This window comes from Xenopus tropicalis, chromosome 6 (assembly GCF_000004195.4).
Source record: "Xenopus tropicalis strain Nigerian chromosome 6, UCB_Xtro_10.0, whole genome shotgun sequence".
NCBI classification, from domain to species: domain Eukaryota; kingdom Metazoa; phylum Chordata; class Amphibia; order Anura; family Pipidae; genus Xenopus; species Xenopus tropicalis.
Genome location: NC_030682.2, coordinates 9,459,554 through 9,476,247, shown reverse-complemented (window position 1 = coordinate 9,476,247; position 16,694 = coordinate 9,459,554). Strand labels below are relative to the sequence as shown.

Here is a 16,694-nt window from a genome sequence, read left to right as displayed (position 1 = left end):
GGCTAAGGCAGAAGAGCAAGACACGGTTATGAACCAGTTAGGTGTGAAGAAGTGGATAGGGAAGAGTGGGCTAACATGGAACATTGAGTGTGGGGAAGAAGACAAATAATTTGTTATAAACCAGCAGGTATGAAGTAGTGGATAGGGAAGTCTAAGCTAAGGAATAACAGCAAGAGCAGGTTATAAAGCATCAGGGGTGGAGAAGTTCATCCCTAGGCTTACACAGAACACTGAGTAACTAAGAAGAGAAAGAGTAGGTTATGAACCGGGGTGGGTGGAGAAGTGGATAGGGAAGACTAGGATAACACAGAACATTGAGCGTAAGGAAGAAGAGCAAGGGTAGGTTATGAACCAGTGGGGTGGAGAAATGGATAAGGAAGACTAAGCTTACACAGAACATTGAGCGTAAGGAAGAAGAGCAAGGGTAGGTTATGAACCAGTGGGGTGGAGAAATGGATAAGGAAGACTAAGCTTACACAGAACATTGAGCGTAAGGAAGAAGAGCAAGGGTAGGTTATGAACCAGTGGGGTGGAGAAATGGATAAGGAAGACTAAGCTTACACAGAACATTGAGCATGAGGAAGAAGAGCAAGGGTAGGTTATGAACCGGTAGGGTTGGAGAAATGGATAAGGAAGAATAAGCTTACACAAAGTATTTGAGCATATAGAAGAAGCGCAAGGGTAGGTTATGAACCAGTGGGGTGGAGAAGTGGATAGGGAAGACTAGGCAAACACAGAACATTGAGGGTAAGGAAGAAGAGCAAGATTAGGTTATGAACCAGTAGGGTTGGAGAAGTGGATGAAGAACATGGGCAAAGGCTGGGAGACCGTTACATGTTACAGCACTATGTACATAAGACTCCTCTTTCGTAAACAACCATTTCACTCTTCACAAATTGGGTGCTTTTAATTAATAGCGGAGTCTGTACCTAAACTGAACATCACGAGTTGGCTGCATGGTGCCAAAACCCCACCGGTTTGGATCAATACTTGGAATTTCCTCGTTGGGATTAACAAGCTCAAACTCAAAGTATGTCAGCATCAGAAATGCAAACTGTTTCAGTTCATTGGTGGCAAAGAAACGCCCGGGGCATATGGTGCTCCCAGCTCCCCAGGGCATGGTGTAATATTTCACCTTCTTCCCATTCTTGAAGAATTCTGTCTTTTTTGTGCCGTCTTCATTCAGGAATCGGTTGTACTTAAACTTCTCAGGTTCGGCATGAATCTCTGGGTCCATTTGGACAGCAATATAAGGGAAAAGGGCAACCCTGTCTCCTTTCCTCATGGAAAAATCTTTCCCACTTGCCATCTTGATTTTCATATCCTGTTTCACTGCTCTGATAAGGACCGGAGCGGCTGTCAGCCGTAGGGTCTCTTCAACCGCACTGTCCATGACAGGGGTCTTCATCAGCATGTCTCTGGTGAGGTTAATAAGAGGACCACCAGGCTTTACTTCTTGACCAGTTTCCTTTAGAACTGCTTCCACCTCTTCCCTTACTGCTTTCAAGGCTTCGGGATGTTTCAGTAGATAAAGGAGAAACCAGAACGAGGCTGGACCAGTGTTACCCTGGGATGCCCACAGAAGCAAAAACATGAACCTATCTTGCATATATTCTGGCAACCCTTGCTCTGCCCTCTGCTGATGTTGTTCCCCGATCCAACCACTAATGTTTTCTTTTTGGAGGGTTTTCTTTACAGATAACATGTTCCAAAACAACCTCTTTAACCTCTCAGCTTCTATCTTGTCTTTGGGAGGCAAAACCGCGTAGGCCAGACGCGGGAATAACTGGTCGTACTTTCGGAACTCATAGAACAACTCATCGGAGTGCTTGCGATCAAACTCTTTGGCCTTTTCTTTACTCCCCTTATTCTTGGCTGGCTCGTTGCCATATAATGCAAGGTAGCCGGCACGGAAGACAATATTATAGCTGTAGTTGAACAACCCATCCTGCTGCCATTCTCTCTCCCCTTTACCACTGCCGATGTTGTGCACCATAAGGTTCTGCAGGTTTTCCATCATGGCTTGGGTCATCACTATCAGACCATCGCCCATCAGATGCTTTGTACTTGACTTTTCCAGCATTTTGTGATCGTTAGTGAACGACTGGTATCCAAAGACTCTCAACACCAAATCTTTAGCAAATTCTTCAAAGTCCAAGTTTCCTTTGGATTCCTTGATAATGGGCCCAAAAGACAAAGGATCCATTACAAATGTGAAATAATAACCGGCAATCTGCACCGTGAAAATGTCTCCGTGCTTCTTGTGCATCTTCTGCAAAAACGTTGACGTGTTTTTTCTGAAATCTAGAGCGTATCCCAGCCACGGTATCGTGCCTTTGTCCAGCGGAGGCTCGTCTGGTCTCCTTTTACGGAACATTCCCAGCAGGTAGAGGCCACCGATAACCGAAACCAACAGAGCCAAAATGATTGGAAGAAACAGAGCCATTTTTGGAGACTAGAAGGGGGATACAAAAGAAAGGTTATTATTCAAAAAGAGGAAAATTTAAATCCAACATGCGAATATAGTGGCATCTTCCCCCCACCCCCCACCCCCCACACACCAGCTGTAGCCCAATTAGCTGTCTATAAATGTATGGCAGCAGCAAGGCTGGTCTTTTATTGACTCATATCTGGGTTTGCTTCACTCAAGGGGGGGCACAATTAAGCCTTGATTTTTAATGTAATAATATGGTTTGGAACAGTTCCCTAAGCCCCGCCCCCTGTTCCCTAAGCCCCACCCCATGTTCCCCTGCTGATCTGGCTGACTACTTTGTGACTCAAATAAAATGTAGTTGCCTGTCCTCAGCCTGCCTCCTCCCAATCCCACAATCCCCTGCTGCACAGGTGATGTCAAAAAGGAAAGGAACATCCCAGTGCAATGCATTGTGGGTGATGTAGTTCCTGCATGCTGTCTGTAAGCTGTGGGGAAGTTGTTACAATCTGTAACATCAGTGTTTTAGTCCCTCCTCCCCTGCCAGGATTTAGTTTTTAGTTTTATTTAGTTTTATCTATAATACCTCAGAACACATAATAAGATAAATATAGTGCCAAATTCAAGTATAATACTCCGAAAACTCATGGGAAGATAAATACAGTGCCAATTCCACGTATAATACCCCATAACCCACAGCAGGATAAATACAGTGCCAATTCCATGTATAATACCCCAGAACACACAGCAGGATAAATACAGTGCCAGTTTCATGTATAATACCCCAGAACACACAGCGGGATAAATACAGTGCCAATTCCATGTATAATACCCCAGAACCCACAGCAGGATAAATACAGTGCCAATTCCATTTATAATACCCCAGAACACACAGCAGGATAAATACAGTGCCAGTTCCACGTATAATACCCCAGAACCCACAGCAGGATAAATACAGTGCCAATTCCATGTATAATACCCCAGAACCCACAGCAGGATAAATACAGTGCCAATTCCATGTATAATACCCCAGAACCCACAGCAGGATAAATACAGTGCCAATTCCATGTATAATACCCCAGAACCCACAGCAGGATAAATACAGTGCCAATTCCATGTATAATACCCCAGAACACAAAGCAGGATAAATACAGTGCCAATTCCATGTATAATTCCCCAGAACACACCGTGGGATAAATACAGTGCCAATTCCATTTATAATACCCCAGAACCCACAGCAGGATAAATACAATGCCAATTCCATGTATAATACCCCAGAACCCACAGCAGGATAAATACAGTGCCAATTCCATGTATAATACCCCAGAACCCACAGCAGGATAAATACAGTGCCAATTCCATGTATAATACCCCAGAACCCACAGCAGGATAAATACAGTGCCAATTCCATGTATAATACCCCAGAACCCACAGCAGGATAAATACAGTGCCAATTCCATGTATAATACCCCAGAACACAAAGCAGGATAAATACAGTGCCAATTCCATGTATAATTCCCCAGAACACACCGTGGGATAAATACAGGGCCAATTCCATGTATAATACCCCAGAACCCACAGCAGGATAAATACAGTGCCAGTTTCATGTATAATACCCCAGAACACACAGCGGGATAAATACAGTGCCAATTCCATGTATAATGCCCCAGAACACACAGCAGGATAGATACAGCGCCAATTCCATGTATAATACCCCAGAACACACAGCAGGATAAATACAGAGCCAATTCCATGTATAATACCCCAGAACCCACAGCAGGATAAATACAGTGCCAATTCCATTTATAATACCCCAGAACCCACAGCAGGATAAATACAATGCCAATTCCATGTATAATACCCCAGAACCCACAGCAGGATAAATACAGTGCCAATACCCCAGAACCCACAGCAGGATAAATACAGTGCCAATTCCATGTATAATACCCCAGAACCCACAGCAGGATAAATACAGTGCCAATTCCATGTATAATACCCCAGAACCCACAGCAGGATAAATACAGTGCCAATTCCATGTATAATACCCCAGAACACAAAGCAGGATAAATACAGTGCCAATTCCATGTATAATTCCCCAGAACACACCGTGGGATAAATACAGTGCCAATTCCATTTATAATACCCCAGAACCCACAGCAGGATAAATACAATGCCAATTCCATGTATAATACCCCAGAACCCACAGCAGGATAAATACAGTGCCAATTCCATGTATAATACCCCAGAACCCACAGCAGGATAAATACAGTGCCAATTCCATGTATAATACCCCAGAACCCACAGCAGGATAAATACAGTGCCAATTCCATGTATAATACCCCAGAACCCACAGCAGGATAAATACAGTGCCAATTCCATGTATAATACCCCAGAACACAAAGCAGGATAAATACAGTGCCAATTCCATGTATAATTCCCCAGAACACACCGTGGGATAAATACAGGGCCAATTCCATGTATAATACCCCAGAACCCACAGCAGGATAAATACAGTGCCAGTTTCATGTATAATACCCCAGAACACACAGCGGGATAAATACAGTGCCAATTCCATGTATAATGCCCCAGAACACACAGCAGGATAGATACAGCGCCAATTCCATGTATAATACCCCAGAACACACAGCAGGATAAATACAGAGCCAATTCCATGTATAATACCCCAGAACCCACAGCAGGATAAATACAGTGCCAATTCCATTTATAATACCCCAGAACCCACAGCAGGATAAATACAATGCCAATTCCATGTATAATACCCCAGAACCCACAGCAGGATAAATACAGTGCCAGTTTCATGTATAATACCCCAGAACACACAGCGGGATAAATACAGTGCCAATTCCATGTATAATGCCCCAGAACACACAGCAGGATAGATACAGCGCCAATTCCATGTATAATACCCCAGAACACACAGCAGGATAAATACAGAGCCAATTCCATGTATAATACCCCAGAACCCACAGCAGGATAAATACAGTGCCAATTCCATTTATAATACCCCAGAACCCACAGCAGGATAAATACAATGCCAATTCCATGTATAATACCCCAGAACCCACAGCAGGATAAATACAGTGCCAATACCCCAGAACCCACAGCAGGATAAATACAGTGCCAATTCCATATATAATACCCCAGAACCCACAGCAGGATAAATACTGTGCCAATTCCATGTATAATACCCCAGAACCCACAGCAGGCTAAATACAGTGCCAATTCCATGAAACCAATGCAGTGTTTATATACTCACCGTACAGGCGGAAATGTCAGACAATGCCCTGCACTAAAATAACATTTACAGCTGGAAAATGCACTCTGCCCTTGCTCTGCTTGTTATCGGCTGTCTCTCTGGCTTCTCTATGAATATCACTGGCACCAGTACCCCCAATAATAGAAGCAATATTAGTGATTCAGCCTGGCATCTCCCTTAACTTACCCTTTAGCTGAGGTTGGCAGGCAGAGAGTTCCCAGCTCCTCTGAAGCTCTGCACCCCTGGCTTTCCTGTTATAGGGAGGTTTCCTTATCTGCCCCTAAGCCCACCCACTATTCTATTTAGCACCGAGGTTCCAGCCCCTGGGAAATACATGCCTATAAGCCTACATTTTTAACTAAACATTAACTAAGTGGGAGGCACCGGCAGAACCGATCCAAAAAGCCCTGCTAGTAACCCTACTACATACACTTTTATAACCTGATCTCCATGAGAATGTATCAGATTTGCACGCTAACACGCTGATTTTTGTATATACAACCTTGTATTTAATGTTTAGGGAATGCTTTGCTGATACTTTCAGATTGCTAGAACTAAATGCATCCCCCCCCCCCCCGAGAAGCTTGAAAGTTAAATGTGCAATTCACATATATATTACCCCAAATAAAAAGCTCACAGAACACATTGCAGGATATACACAGTGCCAATTCCATGTATAATACCCCAGAACACACAGCAGAATACAGTGCCAATTCCATGTATAATACCCCAGAACACACAGCAGGATAAATACAGTGCCAATTCCATGTATAATACCCCAGAACCCACAGCAGGATAAATACAGAGCCAATTCCATGTATAATACCCCAGAACACACAGCAGGATAAATACAGAGCCAATTCCATGTATAATACCCCAGAACACACGGCAGGATAAATACAGTGCCAATTCCATGTATAATACCCCAGAACCCACAGCAGGATAAATACAGTGCCAATTCCATGTATAATACCCCAGAACACACAGCAGGATAAATACAGAGCCAATTCCATGTATAATACCCCAGAACACACGGCAGGATAAATACAGTGCCAATTCCATGTATAATACCCCAGAACACACAGCAGGATAAATACAGAGCCAATTCCATTTATAATACCCCAGAACCCACAGCAGGATAAATACAGTGCCAATTCCATGTATAATACCCCAGAACCCACAGCAGGATAAATACAGTGCCAATTCCATGTATAATTCCCCAGAACCCACAGCAGGATAAATACAGAGCCAATTCCATTTATAATACCCCAGAACCCACAGCAGGATAAATACAGTGCCAATTCCATGTATAATACCCCAGAACCCACAGCAGGATAAATACAGTGCCAATTCCATGTATAATTCCCCAGAACCCACAGCAGGATAAATACAGTGCCAATTCCATGTATAATACCCCAGAACCCACAGCAGGATAAATACAGTGCCAATTCCATGTATAATACCCCAGAACCCACAGCAGGATAAATACAGTGCCAATTCCATGTATAATACCCCAGAACACACAGCAGGATAAATACAGAGCCAATTCCATGTATAATACCCCAGAACCCACAGCAGATAAATACAGTGCCAATTCCATGTATAATACCCCAGAACCCACAGCAGGATAAATACAGTGCCAATTCCATGTATAATACCCCAGAACCCACAGCAGGATAAATACAGTGCCAATTCCATGTATAATACCCCAGAACCCACAGCAGGATAAATACAGTGCCAATTCCATGTATAATACCCCAGAACCCACAGCAGGATAAATACAGTGCCAATTCCATGTATAATACCCCAGAACCCACAGCAGGATAAATACAGTGCCAATTCCATGTATAATACCCCAGAACCCACAGCAGGATAAATACAGTGCCAATTCCATGTATAATACCCCAGAACCCACAGCAGGATAAATACAGTGCCAATTCATGTATAATACCCCAGAACCCACAGCAGGATAAATACAGTGCCAATTCCATATATAATACCTGTGAAACCAGGTAATACATTTTAAATCCCAGTCCCACACACTTGCAATGCAGTCAGGTATTTAGCAGTTCTCTCTGTTGCTTTCTGCCCCCACTCTCTCTAGCAGACGCCAGTTCTCTTTCAGGTCTGTTAGTCAGCTGACTTCTGCTACATTGTGTCGGGAACCAGAACCAGCACTGCAGACTATAAATAGCCAAACAGAAGCCGCTTTCAATGGCAATTACTGTAACTTATTTTCATAAACCAGCCCTGATACATGAGAATGTATCAGATTTGCACGCTAACACGCTGATTTTTGTATATACAACCTTGTATTTAATGTTTAGGGAAAGCTTTGCTGATACTTTCAGATTGCTAGAACTAAATGCACCCCCCCCCCCCCCCCCCCCCCGAGAAGCTTGAAAGTTAAATGTGCAATTTACATATATATTACCCCAAATAAAAAGCTCACAGAACACATTGCAGGATATACACAGTGCCAATTCCATGTATAATACCCCAGAACACACAGCAGGATACAGTGCCAATTCCATGTATAATACCCCAGAACCCACAGCAGGATAAATACAGTGCCAATTCCATGTATAATACCCCAGAACCCACAGCAGGATAAATACAGAGCCAATTCCATGTATAATACCCCAGAACCCACAGCAGGATAAATACAGTGCCAATTCCATGTATAATACCCCAGAACCCACAGCAGGATAAATACAGTGCCAATTCCATGTATAATACCCCAGAACCCACAGCAGGATAAATACAGAGCCAATTCCATGTATAATACCCCAGAACCCACAGCAGGATAAATACAGTGCCAATTCCATGTATAATACCCCAGAACACACAGCAGGATAAATACAGAGCCAATTCCATGTATAATACCCCAAAACACACGGCAGGATAAATACAGTGCCAATTCCATGTATAATACCCCAGAACACACAGCAGGATAAATACAGAGCCAATTCCATGTATAATACCCCAGAACCCACAGCAGGATAAATACAGTGCCAATTCCATGTATAATACCCCAGAACCCACAGCAGGATAAATACAGTGCCAATTCCATGTATAATACCCCAGAACACACAGCAGGATAAATACAGTGCCAATTCCATGTATAATACCCCAGAACCCACAACAGGATAAATACAGTGCCAATTCCATGTATAATACCCCAGAACCCACAACAGGATAAATACAGTGCCAATTCCATGTATAATACCCCAGAACCCACAGCAGGATAAATACAGTGCCAATTCCATGTATAATACCCCAGAACCCACAGCAGGATAAATACCGTGCCAATTCCAAGTATAATACCCCAGAACCCACAGCAGGATAAATACAGTGCCAATTCCATGTATAATACCCCAGAACCCACAGCAGGATAAATACAGTGCCAATTCCAAGTATAATACCCCAGAACACACGGCAGGATAAATACAGTGCCAATTCCAAGTATAATACCCCAGAACCCACAGCAGGATAAATACAGTGCCAATTCCAAGTATAATACCCCAGAACCCACAGCAGGATAAATACAGTGCCAATTCCATGTATAATACCCCAGAACCCACAGCAGGATAAATACAGTGCCAATTCCATGTATAATACCCCAGAACCCACAACAGGATAAATACAGTGCCAATTCCATGTATAATACCCCAGAACCCACAACAGGATAAATACAGTGCCAATTCCATGTATAATACCCCAGAACCCACAGCAGGATAAATACAGTGCCAATTCCATGTATAATACCCCAGAACCCACAGCAGGATAAATACAGTGCCAATTCCATGTATAATACCCCAGAACCCACAGCAGGATAAATACAGTGCCAATTCCATGTATAATACCCCAGAACCCACAGCAGGATAAATACAGTGCCAATTCCATGCATGTTTTTTTTAATAAATTCCTAACGTACATCAGCATTTTTCAATGATATATATATATAATTAGTATATTATGGCTTTGTCTAAGGAGTGGAGTAATAAGAGCCCAGAGTTCTGCTGGCAGTGCCGCACTGATCCATAGTCCCCGACTAATCTGTGTCAATAGAGGCGGCCATTGGAGCAGAGAATGCCTGGCAGTGACCCTTATCCCATGAACCAATGTTACCTGCCGCTTTATCTCTGTCTCTAATAGCCTTGTCACCCAGTTCCCGTGCCTCTGCCGGTAGGCAGCACCGCATAAACCTTGCCCCATGATAACCAGCAAAACGGCTTCATCCAAAATGAGTTAATTATGGGGAAATTCGGATTTTCACTATATTTCTGTGGCCTATTGTATCTGCCAGGTTTATGGACTTCTGTGCTATTTGTTAAACTGGTACCCAGAATTCCTTGGTGTGGTTAAAGGGGAAGCATTCCCTTGTCCAATACCAGTGCAATGAATAGGGTTTGTGCTGAATATATGTGTTTTCCCATTGCATTAATCATGAAAAATCTATGGTTTTTGTTATTTCTTGAGCTAAACAGGGCAAACGGGGTAACTGAAGCTCCTCCTTCCAAAGTAGATATTTGATCCTTAGTGACCAGATAATCCCCCTGCATAATGGACACCTACTTATATGTAGGCCAAAACAGCAGTGGGGAAGGGAGGGGATTGTTTATACAGAGCTCAGTGCCTTCATTAAATTAACCCAGCTAATTAATGGAAATATAGTAAGTAAGATAGCAAATAATGCTCATTTACTGCTTTATAATAAGAAAATAACTAAGAAATATGTTTTTTTTTAATTAAAAGAACAGGTAAAATATATTTCAGCATAAATTCTATTTATTTTATATTCTGTTTTGTTAATGTGGAAAAGAGGTGTATCCACTTCCACTTTAATCCTGTACTCTGTCAGGATTAATTGACCTTAATCCCAAATTGGGGCGGGGGAGAGGGGGGGAAATACCTTATTGAGTTACAGAAGACCTACTGCTATATAGGATTAAGACAATTATTGGCAGGTTGTCTCTCACACCAGATTAATTCTTGCTCGTTTTATATTTAAAAAGCCTTAATGGCTGTATATTATATGGCTTGTAATACATACAGCTGCATTGTGACTGTCCCCTGTACTAAGCACAATTCAGCAGGAACAGCCCCCTAAGTTTGCCCATAGCCTGTACAGAGAGATACCATAAAACTATGGCACATAGGGATTCCCCTGTACTAAGCACAATTCAGCAGGAACAGCCCCCTAAGTTTGCTCATAGCCTGTACAGAGAGATACCATAAAACTATGGCACATAGGGATTCCCCTGTACTAAGCACAATTCAGCAGGAACAGCCCCCTAAGTTTGCTCATAGCCTGTACAGAGAGATACCATAACACTATGGCACATAGGGATTCCCCTGTACTAAGCACAATTCAGCAGCAACAGCCCCCTAAGTTTGCCCATAGCCTGTACAGAGAGATACCATAAAACTATGGCACATAGGGATTCCCCTGTACTAAGCACAATTCAGCAGGAACAGCCCCCTAAGTTTGCGCATAGCCTGTACAGAGAGATACCATAAAACTATGGCACATAGGGATTCCCCTGTACTAAGCACAATTCAGCAGGAACAGCCCCCTAAGTTTGCTCATAGCCTGTACAGAGAGATACCATAAAACTATGGCACATAGGGATTCCCCTGTACTAAGCACAATTCAGCAGGAACAGCCCCCTAAGTTTGCTCATAGCCTGTACAGAGAGATACCATAAAACTATGGCACATAGGGATTCCCCTGTACTAAGTACAATTCAGCAGGAACAGCCCCCTAAGTTTGCTCATAGCCTGTACAGAGAGATACCATAAAACTATGGCACATAGGGATTCCCCTGTACTAAGCACAATTCAGCAGGAACAGCCCCCTAAGTTTGCTCATAGCCTGTACAGAGAGATACCATAAAACTATGGCACATAGGGATTCCCCTGTACTAAGTACAATTCAGCAGGAACAGCCCCCTAAGTTTGCTCATAGCCTGTACAGAGAGATACCATAAAACTATGGCAGCATAGGGATTCCCCTGTACTAAGCACAATTCAGCAGGAACATCTATCTATATATATATAGTTAAACAATGGGGGACATTTATTTATTAAAGTGAATAGCTTGTCAGTGCCAATGAGCCTTCTGCCAATGTAACAAGAGCATTAATGCCCCTGCCAGCGCCACATTGAGAGACCAAAGTTCCCCAGTGTCATTGGCCTCCTACCAAGCGTCACTAGTGCAGGTCATCGCTGAAATTTGTATCTGTGCAGTTGGGTAGGATGAGCAGAAACAGCCTGTCAGTTTAATCATTAGCCATCGCCATATTGATCTCTCAAGGCTGCGTCCTTGGCTCTGGGTAGAGATTAGAGACTGACACTGAACCCTGAGCCGGACCTGCTTTGTTTCAAGGCTCTTGGTGCCTCATAGGTTACTCTGTGCCGCCCCTGCCCTGGGATAAATAATCATATAATATTTATAATACAGGTATGAGACCCATTATCCAGATAAGGGATCTTTCCGTAATTTGGATCTCCATACCTTAAGTCTATTAAAAGATCATTTAACCATTAAATAAACCCAATAGGGCTGTTCTGCCCCCAATAAGGGGTAATTATATCTTAGTTGGGATCAAGTACAGGTACTGTTTTATTATTACAGAGAAAAGGGAATCATTTAACCATTAAATAAACCCAATAGGGCTGTTCTGCCCCAATAAGGGGTAATTATATCTTAGTTGGGATCAAGTACAGGTACTGTTTTATTATTACAGAGAAAAGGGAATCATTTAACCATTAAATAAACCCAATAGGGCTGTTCTGCCCCCAATAAGGGGTAATTATATCTTAGTTGGGATCAAGTACAGGTACTGTTTTATTATTACAGAGAAAAGGGAATCATTTAACCATTAAATAAACCCAATAGGGCTGTTCTGCCCCCAATAAGGGGTAATTATATCTTAGTTGGGATCAAGTACTGGTACTGTTTTATTATTACAGAGAAAAGGGAATCATTTTTAAAAATTAGAATTATTTGCTTATAATGGAGTCTATGGGAGATTTCCTTCCCATAATTCGGAACTTTCTGGACCAGTAAGTCCCATGCCTGCTCTACCTGTAGCCCCTTCTGGGATTAGTACTGGTCTGTAGGATAGTTTGCCCATGCTAGTCCCCATTCATGCTAAAGCCTCTATGTATTCCTATCTACTTGTACATGTGTTGATATATTGGTTGCACTGCTTTGCAGAATATGGTGCAAAGTGCAAGATTTAGCCCCGGTGCAAGAAACCCCTGTATGTTAAATCTGCCTTCACCAGGGAGCAAGAATAGAAACCTATTTGTGTTTGGTATTATTGATCCCACATACAGGGCCGACATCAGAAACGTTGCTGTCCTGTATACCTTGGGACTCCTCCAGTTACATGGGAGTAGGAGAAACAATAGGTTAGCTGAAAGCAGTTCTAATGTGTAGCGCTGGCTGAAAGCTCAGACTCAGGCACACTTTACTGCTGCGCTGCAAGTTGGAGTGATATCCCCCCCCCTCACCCCTAGCAACCGATCAGCAGAACAATGGGAAGGGAGCAAGATAGCAGCTCCCAGTAGGTATCAGAATAGCACTCAATAGTAAGAAATCCAAGTCCGGCTTGGGACTCCTCCAGTTACATGGGAGTAGGAGAAACAATAGGTTAGCTGAAAGCAGGTCTAATGGGTAGCGCTGGCTGAAAGCTCAGACTCAGGCACAATGCACTGAGATGGCGCCTACACACCAATATTACAGCTACAAATACATTTGTTGGTTCAAGAATAATTTCTGTGCCTCCCCAGTTAATGGATGGGCCTGGTCAGTCTGCTCTATTAACCCCTGATTAACCCCCATATGTAATAAAAGGCGCTAAATTTTCCCAGGAGAAATAACCTATAGCAACCAATCTTTTAAACAGGTGACCAGTAGATGCTACCTGCTATGGGTTACTGCTCCTGGGTGAACTTGGTGGGGGTATTTTATCAACACAGGGCAAATTTGCCCATGGGCAATAACCCATGGCAACCAATCAAATTGTCCCATTCATTCTTCTACCTGCAGCTGGCTGAGAATAGCCACTGATTGGTTGCTATGGGTTACTGCCATGGGCAAATTTGCCCAGTTTTGATAAATGAGCCCCAGTGTCTTTTATTAAATAAACCACATAAATATCCTTTCCAACGCATGCTGAAGGCTGCACTGGATTTTATGCCCCCCTATGGAGTGTAGTTGGGGCTCTTTAACCCTTCTGTATCCTAATTTCAGCTTCCATGTTTATGCGACAAAAAGTCTGTTCAGTCGGGAGCGTGGATTCGGGCGAATCTGAATCCTGCTTAAAAAGGCAGAATGTTGGCCAAATCCCGTATTGAATCCTGGATGCAGTGCATCCCTAATACCTACCTAAGGCCACACATAAGGGATAATTACTAATTGACATCACGGTATAAGAGCAATGTAGGCTGCAGCATGGATCAGGGCTGGCTCTTAGGATGAGCGAATCTGTCCCAAAAAAGTCAAAACAGTCGCGCATGTTAAAAAAAGTCCAACGCTAGCTGCATTTAGCAAATGTTTCGCCATTTCGCAAATTTTCCGGTGAAGCGAAACGCTGAAAAAATTGTGAAGCGCAGCTACCGTGTGACTTTTTTAATGTGCACAACTTTTAACGCAACAACAACGTTTTTGACAGAACTGCAACTTTTTTTTGTCGTGAACGCAACTTTGTTGTTGCGCCCGTTTCACAAAAAAAGTCCACCAATGGCAAAATGCTGAATTTTGCTGCAAATCCAATCCAAACATTTCACTTATCACTACATGGTTCCCTTGTACCTTTGCGCACACTTGCAGAATGGGCGCATTGGCGCAGGGCGCTAAAGCTGGCCATACACGTGGCGATCCGACGATGTTTCGTACGACCATCGGTCGCACGAAACATCGTCAGATCCGCCACACACCATTCAGGGCTGAATCGGCAGGTAAGGAGGTAGAAACAATAGGATTTCTACCTCCTTCTGCCGATTCAGCTCTGAAGGGAGAATTTTGGTCAGGCGCCTTCTATGGCGCCCGATCAAAATTTTCTAACCTGGCCGATCGACGAGCCGACCGATTTCAGCAGCTTCCTGCGACATCGGTCGGCTCGCTGACATACCATACACGCACCGATTATCGTACGAAACGAGGTTTCGTACGATAATATCGGTGCGTGTATGGCCACCTTAAGGAGAATGCGTAGCCGCGCTTACAATGAACCCATATTTATCTGCATAGTAATAAGAATAATATGACAGGGATAATCTGGCCTACTCCCCAGTACAGCCCGGTGGCCTTGGAATGAGCAGTGAGTGCTGAGATGTAGAGTTCAGCGCTGGCATTATCTCAGATAGGAGCGATTTACTGCTCACGTCAGATAACAGTTCAAGGTAGAGAGAAACAGTTTATCTAGATCCCAGCGTGGCCTTTGGTCTCCTCTATGGAACTGCAATGGCTTCTGCCATAAAACATCTCAGCTGCAGAGAAGGGAAACATAAAGGGTAACTAACCCTGTTTTATAAATTGTACATGGGCCCCACCGGACTGGCAGTGTGCAGGTATCTCCAGCTACTTATAGACTGAGGCGCAGCCCTGTGCTGGAAGCCCACCCATTTATAAAATAGCTGCCACGGGGGGCCCCCAAACCCAGGCAGATGTGTTACTGATTTAATAATATAAAATACACATAATTATATGTAATGTCATCTAATTGCTCACAGTGATGAGGTTAATTGGGACAGAACCTGGGGGGCCAAGGAGGCCATAACCCCTCCCCCCCTCCGCGTAATTTTCCTACCTGGTTCTGAAAGTTAATGGGAGCGAAGGGTGGGCAGCTGGGAGGCAAGAAAAAGTCCCCCCCATCTGAAATGAGCACCGTAGTTACCCCCCCCTCCCCCCAATCTCTGTCATGGTCTATTTCTACTCTAGAACATATTCTTTAATGGAGGTCTTCTCTTACCCCTGGTTTCGGACATACATCCACCCCCTTGGGGGGGTCCAAAAGAAGGTGCTCAAGGTGCTAATTCTCTAAAGCATTTGCCAGCCCCCCCACCCATATTACTAGTTACCAACCTTTGCCTTCTTACCCTTTCTGGAGACTTTAATACAGCAGGGTTGGCCACTTAAAGGGGAACTGCACCCAAACACTACAACAGTAGTCGCCTGTCCTCAGCCTGCATCTCCCCAATCCCACAATTCCCTGCAGCTTACAGTTATGGGTATATTAGGGGGTTCTGTGTAGTGTGGAGTTCCCCTTTAATAACCACATGTGCTGAAAAGAGCTTGCACTCAACTGCTTTTTCTTTGTGTATTTTTCTGTAACAATCACTGGAACTTGCGTGAAAGTGTATATTTACCTGCACATAGTACAGCCCAACCTCAAGGCCACATATTCTGTGAAGAGAGCGACTGTCGGAGTACAGTAGCCAATGACGCGCCGGCTTTGTTTGCTTTATAATCAGGGTTTTTCATTGCCAGACAGGAGATATGAGCAGGCAAAGGATATATATATATATATAATATACAGTTGGGTCATTTCCCTATGGGACCAAACCATAAATGATATCCTTATAAACAGTGCTTAGTGATGTCATCAGTTATAATCTGAGCTCAGTGATGTCATTTCTGTCACATGACTCACTAAACTTGTATATTATAATAAATAAAGTACCCCCTGTTGTAAAATATAGGGATATTAGAAGTCACCTCGGTATTCCATGACCTGTATAAAAGCCCTCGGCCTTCAGTCTCGTCCCTTTATATGGCCATGGAATTTCTCATTGACTTATAATATCCCTATATGTTACAATAGGGGGCACTTTATTCACTATATATTATAAGGAACTCCTCGGGGACTTATAATATCCCTATATGTTACAATAGGGGGCACTTTATTCCCTATATATTATAAGGAACTCCTCGGGGACTTATAATATCCCTATATGTTACAATAGGGGGCA

General features: G+C 43.3%; 1 protein-coding gene across 2 annotated transcripts; it reads right to left on the bottom strand.

The window, feature by feature from the left end:
* Positions 1–891: 891 nt before the first annotated feature.
* Positions 892–7,907, bottom strand: cyp8b1.1 (cytochrome P450 family 8 subfamily B member 1, gene 1). Of its 2 annotated transcripts, none has more exons than XM_031904116.1 (2): positions 7,752–7,907; positions 892–2,455 (listed from the first exon to the last, which is right to left on the bottom strand). In XM_031904116.1, the coding sequence occupies exon 2, from the start codon at positions 2,444–2,446 to the stop codon at positions 911–913; it is 1,536 nt and encodes a 511-aa protein (XP_031759976.1). In that variant the 5' UTR covers positions 2,447–2,455; positions 7,752–7,907; the 3' UTR covers positions 892–910. The 2 variants fall into 2 exon arrangements, with proteins under 2 accessions (XP_031759976.1, XP_031759975.1); XM_031904115.1 differs by lacking the exon at positions 7,752–7,907 and adding an exon at positions 5,895–6,000.
* Between the last annotated feature and the right edge of the window lie 8,787 nt (positions 7,908–16,694).

Bases quoted from the DNA above. Each gene is read 5' to 3' on its own strand.
- cyp8b1.1 (XM_031904116.1), bottom strand. From the start codon at position 2,446: ATGGCTCTGTTTCTTCCAATCATTTTGGCTCTGTTGGTTTCGGTTATC.